Source organism: Pseudophryne corroboree, chromosome 4, assembly GCF_028390025.1.
Source record: "Pseudophryne corroboree isolate aPseCor3 chromosome 4, aPseCor3.hap2, whole genome shotgun sequence".
Classification (NCBI taxonomy): Eukaryota; Metazoa; Chordata; class Amphibia; order Anura; family Myobatrachidae; genus Pseudophryne; species Pseudophryne corroboree.
This window is the reverse complement of record NC_086447.1, coordinates 143838724-143854987: the sequence shown is the minus strand read 5'-3', so window position 1 is coordinate 143854987 and position 16264 is coordinate 143838724. Positions and strand designations below refer to the sequence as shown.

Below are 16264 nucleotides of genomic sequence, written 5' to 3'. Positions count from 1 at the left end.
CAAGTCAACCATATGGGGTGAACCTAGTTACTGTCGACCTAATGATCCACATACCTTCCAAATGTGGGTGCTCCCATACCTGCAGAGGCAATGGTGTATAAAAGTATACAGGTTTTCCATTCACCAGGCATTAAGTACTGAGGGGTCCCATTGTTTGAAAGCAGAGATTCTCCTCTAATGTGGGTATTGTCTCTAATACCTTTTAAATAACTGCATAGACTTCCTCAATTTTTTATTATTTAGAAACAAACAAAAAAAACCCTCAAAGACCGCAATACATTTTTACTTATCTCTACTTTAAGTATTGGATAGTATATGAAAAAAAATAAGAATTTACTTACCGATAATTCTATTTCTCGGAGTCCGTAGTGGATGCTGGGGTTCCTGAAAGGACCATGGGGAATAGCGGCTCCGCAGGAGACAGGGCACAAAAAAGTAAAGCTTTACTAGGTCAGGTGGTGTGCACTGGCTCCTCCCCCTATGACCCTCCTCCAGACTCCAGTTAGGTACTGTGCCCGGACGAGCATACACAATAAGGGAGGCATTTTGAATCCCGGGTAAGACTCATACCAGCCACACCAATCACACCGTACAACTTGTGATCTAAACCCAGTTAACAGTATGACAACAGAAAGGGCCTCTTAAAGATGGCTCCTTAACAATAACCCGAATTAGTTAACAATAACTATGTACAAGTATTGCAGATAATCCGCACTTGGGATGGGCGCCCAGCATCCACTACGGACTCCGAGAAATAGAATTATCGGTAAGTAAATTCTTATTTTCTCTATCGTCCTAAGTGGATGCTGGGGTTCCTGAAAGGACCATGGGGATTATACCAAAGCTCCCAAACGGGCGGGAGAGTGCGGATGACTCTGCAGCACCGAATGAGAGAACTCCAGGTCCTCCTTTGCCAGGGTATCAAATTTGTAAAATTTTACAAACGTGTTCTCCCCCGACCACGTAGCTGCTCGGCAGAGTTGTAATGCCGAGACCCCTCGGGCAGCCGCCCAAGATGAGCCCACCTTCCTTGTGGAGTGGGCTTTTACAGTTTTAGGCTGTGGCAGGCCTGCCACAGAATGTGCAAGTTGAATTGTGTTACAAATCCAACGAGCAATCGACTGCTTAGAAGCAGGTGCGCCCAACTTGTTGGTTGCATACAATATAAACAGCGAGTCAGATTTTCTGACTCCAGCCGTCCTTGCAATGTATATTTTTAAGGCTCTGACAACGTCCAACAACTTGGAGTCCTCCAAGTCGCTAGTGGCCGCAGGCACCACAATAGGTTGGTTCAGATGAAATGCTGATACCACTTTAGGGAGAAAATGCGGACGAGTCCGCAGTTCTGCCCTATCCGAATGGAAGATTAGATAAGGACTTTTATAAGATAAAGCCGCCAATTCAGATACTCTCCTGGCAGAGGCCAGGGCTAGTAACATAGTCACTTTCAATGTGAGATATTTCAAATCCACCTTTTTCAATGGTTCAAACCAATGGGATTTGAGGAAATCTAAAACTACATTTAGATCCCACGGTGCCACCGGAGGCACCACAGGAGGCTGTATATGCAGTACTCCCTTGACAAAAGTCTGGACCTCAGGGACAGAGGCCAATTCTTTTTGGAAGAATATTGACAGGGCCGAAATTTGAACCTTAATGGATCCCAATTTGAGACCCATAGATAATCCTGATTGCAGGAAATGTAGGAAACGACCCAGTTGGAATTCCTCCGTCGGAACCCTCCGATCCTCGCACCACGCTACATATTTTCGCCAAATGCGGTGATAATGTTTCACGGTGACTTCCTTCCGTGCCTTAATCAAGGTAGGAATGACTTCTTCTGGAATGCCTTTCCCTTTTAGGATCTGGCGTTCAACCGCCATGCCGTCAAACGCAGCCGCGGTAAGTCTTGAAAAAGACAGGGACCCTGCTGTAGCAGGTCCCTTCTCAGAGGTAGAGGCCACGGTTCGTCCGTGAGCATCTCTTGAAGTTCCGGATACCAAGTCCTTCTCGGCCAATCCGGAACCACTAGTATTGTTCTTACTCTTCTTTGCCGTATGATCTTCAATACCTTTGGTATGAGCGGCAGAGGAGGAAACACATACACTGACTGGTACACCCAAGGAGTTACCAGTGCGTCCACAGCTATTGCCTGTGGATCTCTTGACCTGGCGCAATATTTGTCCAGTTTCTTGTTGAGGCGAGACGCCATCATGTCTACAATTGGTCTTTCCCAACGGTCTATTAACATGTTGAAGACTTCTGGATGTAGACCCCACTCTCCCGGATGAAGATCGTGTCTGCTGAGGAAGTCTGCTTCCCAGTTGTCCACGCCCGGGATGAACACTGCTGACAGTGCTATCACGTGATTCTCCGCCCAGCGAAGAATCTTGGCAGCTTCTGCCATTGCACTCCTGCTTCTTGTGCCGCCCTGCCTGTTTACATGGGCGACCGCCGTGATGTTGTCCGACTGAATCAACACCGGCTTTCCTTGCAGGAGAAGTTCCGCCTGGCTTAGAGCATTGTAGATTGCTCTTAGTTCCAGAATGTTTATGTGAAGAGACTTTTCCAGACTCGTCCATACTCCCTGGAAGTTTCTTCCTTGTGTGACTGCTCCCCAGCCTCTCAGGCTGGCGTCCGTGGTCACCAGGATCCAATCCTGAATGCCGAATCTGCGGCCTTCTAATAGGTGAGCCTTCTGCAACCACCACAGAAGTGACACCCTTGTCTTTGGTGACAGGGTTATTCGCAGGTGCATCTGCAGATGCGACCCTGACCATTTGTCCAACAGATCCCTTTGGAATATTCTTGCCTGGAATCTGCCGAATGGAATTGCTTCGTAAGAAGCCACCATTTTTCCCAGGACTCTTGTGCATTGATGTACTGACACTTTTCCTGGTTTTAGGAGGTTCCTGACCAGATCGGATAACTCCTTGGCTTTTTCCTCTGGAAGGAAAACCTTTTTCTGAACCGTGTCCAGAATCATTCCTAGGAACAGCAGACGAGTTGTCGGGATTAAATGGGATTTTGGAATATTCAGAATCCACCCGTGTTGTCTTAGCACCTCTTGAGATAGTGCTAAAGCTGTCTCCAGCTGTTCTCTGGACCTTGCCCTTATTAGGAGATCGTCCAAGTATGGGATAACTAATACGCCTTTTCTTCGAAGAAGAATCATCATCTCGGCCATTACCTTGGTAAAGACCCGAGGCGCCGTGGACAATCCGAACGGCAGCGTCTGAAACTGATAGTGACAGTTTTTTGAACAATGAACCTGAGGTACCCCTGGTGTGCGGGGTAAATCGGAACGTGTAGATACGCATCCTTGATGTCCAAGGATACCATAAAGTCCCCTTCTTCCAGGTTCGCTATCACTGCTCTGAGTGACTCCATCTTGAACTTGAACTTTTTTATGTAGAGGTTCAAGGACTTCAGATTTAGAATAGGCCTTACCGAGCCATCCGGCTTCGGTACCACAAATAGAGTGGAATAATACCCCTTTCCTTGTTGTAATAGGGGTACTTTGACTATCACCTGCTGAGCGTACAGCTTGTGAATGGCTTCCAACACCCTCTCCCTTTCGGAAGAGACGGTTGGTAAGGCAGACTTCAGGAAACGATGAGGAGGATCCGTCTCTAATTCCAACCTGTACCCCTGAGATATTATCTGCAGGATCCAGGGGTCTACCTGCGAGTGAGCCCACTGCGCGCTGTAATTTTTGAGACGGCCCCCCACTGTCCCCGAGTCCGCTTGAGAGGCCCCAGCGTCATGCTGAGGTTTTTGCAGGAGCCGGGGAGGGCTTCTGTTCCTGGGAAGGAGCTGCCTGTTGGTGTCTCTTCCCTCTTCCTCTGCCTCGTGGCAGGTACGACAAGCCCTTTGCTCTCTTATTTTTGTAGGAGCGAAAAGGCTGCGGTTGAAAGGTCGGTGCCTTTCTCTGTTGGGGAGTGACTTGAGGTAAAAAAGTGGATTTCCCGGCAGTAGCCGTGGCCACCAAGTCTGATAGACCAACTCCAAATAACTCCTCCCCTTTATACGGCAAAACCTCCATGTGACGTTTTGAATCCGCATCGCCTGTCCACTGTCGTGTCCATAAGGCTCTTCTGGCTGAAATGGACATAGCACTCACCCGAGATGCCAGTGTGCAAATATCCCTCTGTGCATCACGCATATAGATAAATGCATCCTTTATTTGTTCTAACGACAGTAAAACATTGTCCCTATCTAGGGTATCAATATTTTCAATCAGGGATTCTGACCAAACTACTCCAGCACTGCACATCCAGGCAGTTGCTATAGCTGGTCGTAGTATAACACCTGCATGTGTGTATATATTCTTTTGAATAACTTCCATCTTTCTATCTGATGGATCCTTAAGTGCGGCCGTCTCAGGAGAGGGTAACGCCACTTGTTTGGATAAGCGTGTGAGCGCCTTGTCCACCTTAGGGGGTGTTTCCCAGCGCGCCCTAACCTCTGGCGGGAAAGGGTATAATGCCAATAACTTTTTTGAAATTATCAACTTTTTATCAGGAGCAACCCACGCTTCATCACACACGTCATTTAATTCTTCTGATTCAGGAAAAACTGTTTGTAGTTTTTTCACACCATACATAATACCCTGTTTTACGGTATCTGTAGTATCAGCTAAATGTAACGTCTCCTTCATTGCCAAAATCATATAACGTGTGGCCCTACTGGAAAATACGTTTGAATTTCTACCGTCGTCACTGGAATCAGTGCCCGTGTCTGGGTCTGTGTCGACCGACTGAGGCAAAGGGCGTTTTACAGCCCCTGACGGTGTTTGAGGCGCCTGGACAGGCATTAATTGATTGTCCGGCCGCCTCATGTCCTCAACTGACTGTTTAAGGGAAGATAAACCATCACGTAATTCCACAAATAAAGGCATCCATTCTGGTGTCGACCCCCTGGGGGGTGACATCTGCATATTTGGCAATTGCTCCGCCTCCACACCAATATCGTCCTCATACATGTCGACACCACGTACCGACACACACCGCAAACTCACAGGGAATGCTCTAAGGAAGACAGGACCCACTAGCCCTTTTGGGGAGACAGAGGGAGAGTCTGCCAGCACACACCACAAAGCGCTATATATACAAGGGATATCCTTATATTAAGTGCTCCCTTATAGCTGCTTTAATATATATATATATAGCCATTAATGTGCCCCCCCTCTCTGTTTTACCCTGTTTCTGTAGTGCAGTGCAGGGGAGAGACCTGGGAGCCGTTCTGACCAGCGGAGCTGTGACAGAAAATGGCGCCGTGTGCTGAGGAGATAGGCCCCGCCCCTTTTTCGGCGGGTTCTTCTCCCGCTATTTTTCCAGTCAGGCAGGGGTTAAATATCTCCATATAGCCCCTATGGGCTATATGTGAGGTATTTTTAGCCTTGTATAAGGTTTATATTTGCCTCTCAGAGCGCCCCCCCCCAGCGCTCTGCACCCTCAGTGACTGCCCAGTGAAGTGTGCTGAGAGGAAAATGGCGCACAGCTGCAGTGCTGTGCGCTACCTTATGAAGACTGAGGAGTCTTCAGCCGCCGGTTTCCGGACCTCTTCACGCTTCAGCATCTGCAAGGGGGTCGGCGGCGCGGCTCCGGGACCGGACTCCACGGCTGGGCCTGTGTTCGATCCCTCTGGAGCTAATGGTGTCCAGTAGCCAAGCAGCAAATCCACTCTGCATGCAGGTGAGTTTACTACTTTCCCCCTAAGTCCCACGTTGCAGTGATCCTGTTGCCAGCAGGACTCACTGTAAAGAAAAAAACCTAAACTAAACTTTCTCTAAGCAGCTCTTTAGGAGAGCCACCTAGATTGCACCCTTCTCGTTCGGGCACAAAATCTAACTGGAGTCTGGAGGAGGGTCATAGGGGGAGGAGCCAGTGCACACCACCTGACCTAGTAAAGCTTTACTTTTTTGTGCCCTGTCTCCTGCGGAGCCGCTATTCCCCATGGTCCTTTCAGGAACCCCAGCATCCACTTAGGACGATAGAGAAATTGGTGTTGTCACTTACAGAGGGTGGTCCGGACCCCAGTACACACCAACTCCAGCTTGTGCCCTAGGTTGTCCATTCCGTGAACAGCAGCCGTCAGTGTACACAACTGCGGAATCACCTGTAAAGATATCAAGGTCACTCCTGAATATTTATCATATTCTAGTAGTTGCATTATGGTTGTGACTAAAGTTAACTTGCTCATTTCGGTATGCTGTTTCAGAGATCAGTCACATACTATATTTATATTTTATAGAGCTAGATAGAGAGCTAAAAACCTCAAGGTCTGTGCCATTTCCAGCATGGATATGCACAGGGAACAGTGGCCTGGAGGGAATCCAATTGGGCGTGAGGTAAAAAAAAACCTTGCATACAATTTTGGATTACCGCGGGTATGCACGCTCCCGATACCCGCGGTATCCAAATGAAAAATAAAAATGGAAGTGGGGCTTTCAGGTTGGGGGGGGGGGGGGGGGGGGGGGGGGGGGGATTACACACATTGGGTGACACTCACATACATGCACACACACATAGCACAATCATGCACACTTACAAACACACACTACATACTCACCGCTGCTGCAGGGGAACAGCTCCAGACGCTGGAAGAAGACACTGCATCGGAATTTGAGTAATTCCCGTCTAATTAAGCTAACTGAAAATTTACAATTGCTTAATTAGTTCTCGATGCGGATGCCGAGGGGGTAGGGGGGCGGTCCCAAAGCAAGCCCCTGTGATTTTCCCTAAAAATAACGATTTTAGGAAAAATCAAGTTGCTCTGCAGGTGCGAGGGAAAAAAAAAAAGAAAAAAAAAAAAAAAAAGTAGTTATTTCTACAGAAATCACCATGTCCGATTTTCTGGGTTCAAATTGAATACCAAAGCCTTGCGACTGCAGCGAAAAATAAGAATTTACTCACCGGTAATTCTATTTCTCGTAGTCCGTAGTGGATGCTGGGACTCCGTAAGGACCATGGGGAATAGCGGCTCCGCAGGAGACTGGGCACAACTAAAAGAAAGCTTTAGACTACTGGTGTGCACTGGCTCCTCCCACTATGACCCTCCTCCAGACTTCACTTAGGATACTGTGCCCGGAAGAGCTGACACAATAAGGAAGGATTTTGAATCCCGGGTAAGACTCATACCAGCCACACCAATCACACCGTATAACTCGTGATACAATACCCAGTTAACAGTATGATAATAACTGAGCCTCTCAACAGATGGCTCAACAATAACCCTTTAGTTAAACAATAACTATATACAAATATTGCAGACAATCCGCACTTGGGATGGGCGCCCAGCATCCACTACGGACTACGAGAAATAGAATTACCGGTGAGTAAATTCTTATTTTCTCTGACGTCCTAAGTGGATGCTGGGACTCCGTAAGGACCATGGGGATTATACCAAAGCTCCCAAACGGGCGGGAGAGTGCGGATGACTCTGCAGCACCGAATGGGCAAACTCTAGGTCCTCATCAGCCAGGGTGTCAAACTTGTAGAATTTAGCAAATGTGTTTGACCCCGACCAAGTAGCTGCTCGGCAAAGTTGTAGAGCCGAGAAGAGCCCACCTTCCTCGTGGAATGGGCTTTCACTGATTTAGGATGCGGCAGTCCAGCCGCAGAATGTGCAAGCTGAATCGTACTACAGATCCAGCGAGCAATAGTCTGCTTTGAAGCAGGTGCACCCAACTTGTTGGGCGCATACAGGATAAATAGCGAGTCAGTCTTTCTGACTCCAGCTGTCCTGGAAACATAAATTTTCAGGGCCCTGACTACATCCAACGACTTGGAAGCCTCCAAGTCTTTAGTAGCCGCAGGCACCACGATAGGTTGGTTCAGATGAAAGGCTGATATCACCTTAGGGAGAAACTGGGGACGAGTCCTCAATTCTGCCCTATCCATATGGAAAATCAGATAAGGGCTTTTACATGACAAAGCCGCCAATTCTGATACACGCCTGGCCGAAGCCAACAACATGACCACTTTCCACGTGAGATATTTCAATTCCACGGTTTTAAGTGGCTCAAACCAATGTGACTTTAGGAAATCCAACATCACGTTGAGATCCCAAGGTGCCACTGGAGGCACAAAAGGGGGCTGAATATGCAGCACTCCCTTAACAAAAGATTGAACTTCAGGTAGTGAAGCCAGTTCTCTCTGGAAGAAAATCGACAGAGCCGAAATCTGGACCTTAATGGAACCCAATTTTAGGCCCATAGTCACCCCTGACTGTAGAAAGTGCAGGAAACGGCCCAGCTGAAATTCTTCCGTTGGGGCCTTCCTGGCCTCACACCACGCAACATATTTTCGCCATATGCGGTGATAATGGTTTGCATTTTCTTCTTTCCTAGCTTTAATCAGCGTAGGAATGACTTCCTCCGGAATGCCCTTTTCCTTCAGGATCCAGTGTTCAACCGCCATGCCGTCAAACGCAGCCGCGGTAAGTCTTGGAACAGACAGGGCCCCTGCTGCAGCAGGTCCTGTCTGAGCGGCAGAGGCCATGGTTCCTCTGAGATCATTTCTTGAAGTTCCGGATACCAAGCTCTTCTTGGCCAATCCGGAACAATGAGTATAGTTCTTACTCCTCTTCTCCTTATTATCCTCAGTACCTTTGGTATGAGAGGAAGAGGAGGGAACACATAAACCGGTACACCCACGGTGTCACTAGAGCGTCCACAGCTATCGCCTGCGGGTCTCTTGACCTGGCGCAATACTTTTCTAGCTTTTTGTTTAGGCGGGACGCCATCATGTCCACCTGTGGCCTTTCCCAACGGTTTACAATCAGTTGGAAGACTTCTGGATGAAGTCCCCACTCTCCCGGGTGGAGGTCGTGCCTGCTGAGGAAGTCTGCTTCCCAGTTGTCCACTCCCGGAATGAACACTGCTGACAGTACTAACACGTGATTTTCCGCCCATCGGAGAATCCTTGTGGCTTCTGCCATCGCCGTCCTGCTTCTCGTGCCGACCCTGTCGGTTTACATGGGCGACCGCAGTGATGTTGTCTGACTGGATCAGTACCGGCTGGTTTTGAAGCAGGGGTTTTGCCTGACTTAGGGCATTGTAAATGGCCCTCAGTTCCAGAATATTTATGTGCAGGGAAGTCTCCTGACTTGACCATAGTCCTTGGAAGTTTCTTCCCTGTGTGACTGCCCCCCAGCCTCGAAGGCTGGCATCCGTGGTCACCAGGACCCAGTCCTGTATGCCGAATCTGCGGCCCTCTTGAAGATGAGCACTCTGCAGCCACCACAGCAGAGACACCCTGGTCCTTGGAGACAGGGTTATCAGCCGATGCATCTGAAGATGCGATCCGGACCACTTGTCCAACAGGTCCCACTGAAAGGTTCTTGCATGGAACCTGCCGAATGGAATTGCTTCGTAGGAAGCTACCATCTTTCCCAGGATCCGCGTGCAGTGATGCAACGACACCTGTTTTGGTTTTAGGAGGCCTCTGACTAGAGATGACAGCTCCTTGGCCTTCTCCTCCGGGAGAAACACTTTTTTCTGTTCTGTGTCCAGAACCATCCCCAGGAACAGTAGACGTGTCGTAGGGATCAGCTGTGACTTTGGAATATTTAGAATCCAGCCGTGCTGTTGTAGCACCTCCCGAGATAGTGCTACCCCGACCAACAACTGCTCCCTGGACCTCGCTTTTATCAGGAGATCGTCCAAGTACGGGATAATTAAAACTCCCTTCTTTCGAAGGAGTATCATCATTTCGGCCATTACCTTGGTAAAGACCCTCGGAGCCGTGGATAGACCGAACGGCAACGTCTGGAATTGGTAATGACAATCCTGTACCACAAATCTGAGGTACTCCTGGTGAGGATGGTAAATGGGGACATGCAGGTAAGCATCCTTGATGTCCAGTGATACCATGTAATCCCCCTCGTCCAGGCTTGCAATAACCGCCCTGAGCGATTCCATCTTGAACTTGAACTTTTTTATATACGTGTTCAAGGATTTCAAATTTAAAATGGGTCTCACCGAACCGTCCGGTTTCGGTACCACAAACATTGTGGAATAGTAACCCCGTCCTTGTTGAAGTAGGGGCACCTTTACTATCACTTGTTGTGAATACAGCTTGTGAATTGCCTGTAACACTGCCTCCCTGTCTGAGGGAGTTGTTGGTAAGGCAGATTTGAGGAAACGGCGGGGGGGGGGGGGGGAAGAGATGTCTCGAATTCCAGCTTGTACCCCTGAGATACTACTCGAAAGATCCAGGGATCCACCCGTGAGCGAGCCCACTGATTGCTGAAATTTTTGAGACGGGCCCCCACCGTACCTGGCTCCGCCTGTGGAGCCCCAGCGTCATGCTGTGGACTTAGAGGAAGCGGGGGAGGACTTTTGCTCCTGGGAACTGGCTGTATGCTGCAGCTTTTTCCCTCTACCTCTGGGCAGAAAGGACGCGCCCCTAACCCGCTTGCCCTTATTGGGCCGAAAGGACTGTACCTGATAATACGGTGCTTTCTTTGGCTGTGAGGGAACATGGGGTAAAAATGTAGACTTCCCAGCTGTTGCTGTGGAAACAAGGTCCGAGAGACCATCCCCGAACAACTCCTCACCCTTATAAGGCAAAACTTCCATGTGCCTTTTAGAATCTGCATCTCCTGTCCACTGCCGAGTCCATAACCCTCTCCTGGCAGAAATGGACATTGCACTTATTTTAGATGCCAGCCGGCAAATATCCCTCTGGTGCATCCCTCATGTAGAAGAGTGCGTCTTTAATATGCTCTACGGTTAGCAATATAGTGTCCCTGTCTAGGGTATCAATATTTTCCGACAGGGAATCTGACCACGCAGCTGCAGCACTGCACATCCATGCTGAAGCAATAGCAGGTCTCAGTATAACACCTGTGTGTGTATATATAGACTTCAGGATAGCCTCCTGCTTTCTATCAGCAGATTCCTTCAGGGCAACCGTATCCGGAGACGGTAGTGCCACCTTCTTTGACAAGCGTGTGAGCGCTTTATCCACCCTAGGGGATGTTTCCCAACGTGACCTATCCTCTGGCGGGAAAGGGTACGCCATTAGTAACCTCTTAGAAATTACCAGTTTCTTATCAGGGGAAGCCCACGCTTCTTCACACACTTTATTTAATTCCTCAGATGGAGGAAAAACCACTGGTAGTTTTTTCTCTCCAAACATAATACCCTTTTTTGTGGTACCCGGGGTAACATCAGAAATGTGTAACACATTTTTCATTGCCTCAATCATATAACGTGTGGCCCTATTGGAAGATGCATTAGTCTCATCGTCGTCGACACTGGAGTCAGTATCCGTGTCGACATCTGTGTCTGCCATCTGAGGTAGCGGGCGTTTTAGAGCCCCTGATGGCTTTTGAAACGCCTGGGCAGGCACAGGCTGAGAAGCCGGCTGTCCCACATTTGGTGTGTCGTCAAACCTTTTATGCAAGGAGTCGACACTGTCGCGTAATTCCTTCCACAGCACCATCCACTCAGGTGTCGACCCCGCAGGGGGTGACATCACATTTATCGGCATCTGTTCCGCCTCCACATAAGCCTCCTCATCAAACATGTCGACACAGCCGTACCGACACACCACATACACACAGGGAATGCTCTGACAGAGGACAGGACCCCACAAAGCCCTTTGGGGAGACAGAGAGAGAGTATGCCAGCACACACCAGAGCGCTATATAACACAGGGATCCCACTATAAATTAGTGTTTTTCCCTTATAGCTGCTTATATAATATATACTGCGCCTAAATTTAGTGCCCCCCCTCTCTTTTTTACCCTTATGTAGCTTGACACTGCAGGGGAGAGCCAGGGAGCGTCCTTCCAGCGGAGCTGTGAGGTAAAAATGGCGCCAGTGTGCCGAGGGAGATGGCCTCGCCCCTTTTCCGGCGGACTTCTCCCGCTTTTTCTGGAATTCTGGCAGGGGTATTTTTACACCTATATAGCCTTCCTGACTATATATGGTGTAGATTTGCCAGCCAAGGTGTCTTATATTGCCCTCAGCGCCCCCCAGCGCCCTGCACCCATCAGTGACCGGAGTGTGAGGTGTGCATGAGGAGCAATGGCGCACAGCTGCAGTGCTGTGCGCTACCTTGTTGAAGACAGAAGTCTTCTGCCGCCGATTTTCAGGAACACTTCTTGCTTCTGGCTCTGTAAGGGGGCCGGCGGCGCGGCTCCGGGACCGAACAGCGAGGTCGGGTCCTGTGGTCGATCCCTCTGGAGCTAATGGTGTCCAGTAGCCTAAGAAGCCCAAGCTACCACCAGTTAGGTAGGTTCGCTTCTTCTCCCCTTAGTCCCTCGTTGCAGTGAGTCTGTTGCCAGCAGATCTCACTGTAAAATAAAAAACCTAAAATATACTTTCTTTCTAGGAGCTCAGGAGAGCCTCTAGTGTGCATCCAGCTCAGCCGGACACAAGATTCTAACTGAAGTCTGGAGGAGGGTCATAGTGGGAGGAGCCAGTGCACACCAGTAGTCTAAAGCTTTCTTTTAGCTGTGCCCAGTCTCCTGCGGAGCCGCTATTCCCCATGGTCCTTACGGAGTCCCAGCATCCACTTAGGACGTCAGAGAAACCATGCGCTGCGGATTTGTTTGTTTTTTTATTTCCCACATGAAATTGTATTCCCCTTATATATTACACCAGGAAATCACAATGGTTTCACCTCTTTTGGTGAAGATTGTGAGAAAACCTCTTGCATAAATAGAGCATATAGATTGCTTTGTGGGATCAAACCACCAAGAGACTTCAGTCCTGTGGTGACCCGCCTAGGTATGGTAGGTACTACATGACACCCCACTGCAGGTTTGTAGTGCCCACTCTAGGGTTTGTTTATGGCAAGGTTGTGATCACTGAGGGCTCTTTTCATACTGAAAGGTGTGAAAAGAGGCATGCCCCCGTTTCCATCACTCTGTGAGTGTGCTCAGCATTTGACCATCCCACATGCCCCATCAATGCCCCTAAGACCACCCCACATGTCCCCTTCAAAGTCCCCAGGAGGATGAGCTTGTCTGTTAATGGCTGCTCTTCACTATCGTCTTCTGTTATTTGGGTACAGACGGGAGGCTGGGTTAGCCTAAGGCAACAGAGGTAAACCCAGCCCTACTGTCTGACTCCAGATTCTTATGCATTCAACTGCGGACAGACTTCAGTTGGAGAGAGAGTGTTCAGTGCGGTAACCGCAGCAGGAAGGGACAACGTTCACCAGGAGGCGGGGTGGAAACAGGTTCAATGGAGGTGGGGGGGGGGGGGGGGGGGGGGCGCGCAGGAACTCGGGAGGGCCAGCAGGGCGCATTTTGCTAACACAGCCTAGCGGGATCACAGGGTTCCCCTACCGTACTATAATGCCACCAGCCTAGCTGCGATAGCTAGTATTGGTATTTTCACAAGTCCCTCTGATTTTGCAGCTGCAAGTCTAGCCTGAAGCAGTACAGTGAGATTTTTACAGGGGTGCTCCATATTTGTTTTTTGCTCTAAGAGGAGGCAAACATGTACATGCTCCCCATACTACTTTTATGTAAGTAGCGCAAGTTCAATTACTGTATTTGGACTACGCCAGAGCCACCTCCCTACAGAGAGGTGCAAAGGGCGGGATGCAGTTGCATTGCCGGCAGTCGGGATCCCAGCGGTTAGGATAGACGACGAAATCCCAACTACTGACAATGCTGCCAGCCGGAATCCTGGCGCACAGGGGCTATTTCTACTTGCGGGTGTCCACAACACCCATAGAGTGGGGATAGAGCCTGTGGCGAGTGCAACGAGCCCAAAAGGGGCTTGCTAGCGCTCACCCCGTAGCCGGCATACTGATGGCTGGGATGCCGTTGTCTGTACCGTCGGAAATACGTACTGATCCCCAAAGGGCTAGTACTCCCTCTCACTGCGCATGCACATTACGGAATAGGGCATTCTGTGCTTGTAGTTGGGAGTTGTGTCTAACTCTGTATTACTGTATAGAATATAATGGTATAATATATAAATGAATAGGACACTTTAGTTTCCACATGACGTAAGTGAAACTTTGCTTGCTAAACGAGTCTACTACGGTATGCCGGCGCTCGTGATCCCGTATGCCAGCAGCTGGGCGAGCACAAAAGTGCACCTTGCGGGCCCGCTGCACTCGCCACATTGCGGACACAGTGGCGAGCTACGGACGCCATGCTATTTATTCTCCCTCCAGGAGTTTCTTGGACACCCCAGAAGGGAAAATAGTTGCCGGTATGCCGGCTGTCGGGATTGTCGCCGGTATGCTGAGCGCCGGGATACCGACAGCCGGCATATCAAATGCCTCCCTTGCTAAACAGACCCCAATAAATGACCCAAAGAGGCAATTTTACCTACTGCCCCCACATTAGAAAAGTACTCTTGCCATCGCCAGACCCCCAAACCAGTCCCTGGGAATCCTGGCTACAAAAATGTCTTCAGCCTCTCAGATAACAACTTACTTTCTCTATAACGGGACGGGGCTTCCCGGCCGTCCCTTACAAACTGCCTGGCGTCATCCTCTGAAGCAAACTTCTTGTATCTGGCCGATGGAAAGCGGTCTACCTGCTCCTTACACTCATCCCTGAGAGGATAAAACACAGGAATATTAATATCATATAAAAGATGATAATCCACTACTGAAATCAGGCTATGAGGGGGATTCAATTGCCCTGGCAACTCAGTTTACAGAAGCGCGATCTCGCACTTACCTGCTCACCACCCCGTAGACTTTGCAAGCAGTTCAGTGATTTGAGCAAGGGGTACAGATGGTGTAATGGTAAGCATTACTGCCTCACAGCACTGAGATCATGGGTTCGATTCCCACCATGGCCCTAACTGTGTGGAGTTTGTATATTCTCCGCATACTTGCATGGGTTTCCTCCCACAATCCAAAAACATACTGTTCGGCTTTTTGCCATCCGGTAGTCTTTCACACACACACACACACACACACACACACACACACACACACCGGCTTTGAGCTGTGTGTAATGCTACGCACATGCACAGCAGCAGACACGGCTTGAAAAAAATACCATTGCGTGTGAAAGCTCCCCTTCACACACACGGTTCTCTGCCTTCAAAGACGACATGGCCCCAGCCCGGCAGCCGGACCTTCCAGTGGTTATTTCAGGCTGCAACCGGGCCCGTGCTGTGTGAAAAGACACGCAGCACGGCAGTGGTAAAAAGCCAGGCGGGATCGTGCAGGGCGGTGGGAGCCGGAATGTGTTTCAGCCCGTAGGCTAATTGGATCCCATCACAAATTAACCCTAGTATGAATGTGTGCTCGTGTACATGTGGTAGGGAATCTAGACTGTAAGCTCCACTGGGGCAGGGACTGACGTGAATGGCCAAATATTCTCTGTAAAGCGCTGCGGAATATGTGTGCGCTATATAAATAACTGGTAATAACAAAGGCAGTGCATAATTTACCTGCAACTGAATCCCCCCCCCCTCCCATAGCTACCCTGCTTAGAGCTTACACCAACTCCCATGCTGTAGATGAGCAGCTTCCGCTGCAGGCAGGGACGCGGATCATGGATGTAACATTTTACACCTGATCCCACTAGAGACGATCAATTAGATATACAGCCATGTGCGGGCACAGGACCAGTCTGCAATAATCCCGCTAGTAACACGCATCACATACCACGAGTTGTACACTCCCTGATTGCGTCCTTTCTTCACCGCGTAGAACGACATCTCCGTACAGTAATCCGCAGGCAGAGGACAAGATACCGGCAGGGGACAGACACGGTTTAGCGGGAGCAGGCGAATCACTGGGGACACTCCGCGGCGGCAGCACAGCACTCCTGCTTCCAAACGGGGCAAACTTTGCACTGAAAATGGCCGCTGCAACCCGATAAGGGGGAGGGGCAACAGGCGGCGGGCATGTGCTAAGCCAGTCACCACTTACGCACCTCTGGATCCCCCTTTAGCCAGTGACAGACAGCGGGGCCGGGTACAGGGGGTGGGGGAACATGCACATTTTAAGAAACAGCCCCCTTACCTCTCACATCCGTGCAGCAGGGATTTACAGTAGTATTATTAGCTTTTATTTATATGTATTTATTAACAGTTGCTTGTATAGCGCAGCATATTTCATTGAGCTCTACAATTAAAACAGTAATAGAACAAAACTGGGCAAAAACAGACATCCATAGAAATAGGAAGTCCCTGCTCACAAGCTTACAATCTGTGGCGCCACAAGCAGGGGTGTATCTAGGGGTCTGAGCGCCCCTGGCAAAATAGGGCCTGGCGCCCCCCCCCCTCCCAGAGAGAGCACAGCAAGCCAGTGGCAGTTGCAGG

At 49.5% G+C, this 16264-nt stretch overlaps 1 protein-coding gene across 2 annotated transcripts in view; it reads right to left on the bottom strand.

The window, feature by feature from the left end:
• The window catches only part of LOC134909062 (ribonuclease H1-like), a 90309-nt gene extending 74458 nt beyond the window's left edge, over positions 1-15851 (bottom strand). Inside the window, exons 1-3 of one of the 2 annotated variants that reach the window (XM_063915475.1) lie at positions 15606-15851; positions 14416-14537; positions 6021-6120 (exon numbers count right to left, since the gene is read on the bottom strand). In XM_063915475.1, the coding sequence (XP_063771545.1) occupies positions 6021-6120; positions 14416-14537; positions 15606-15658 (275 nt within the window). In that variant the 5' untranslated portion in view covers positions 15659-15851. Of the gene's footprint in view, positions 1-6020; positions 6121-14415; positions 14538-15438; positions 15510-15605 lie in introns of those variants that run through there. The other variant, XM_063915474.1, reaches the window with a different exon arrangement.
• Between the last annotated feature and the right edge of the window lie 413 nt (positions 15852-16264).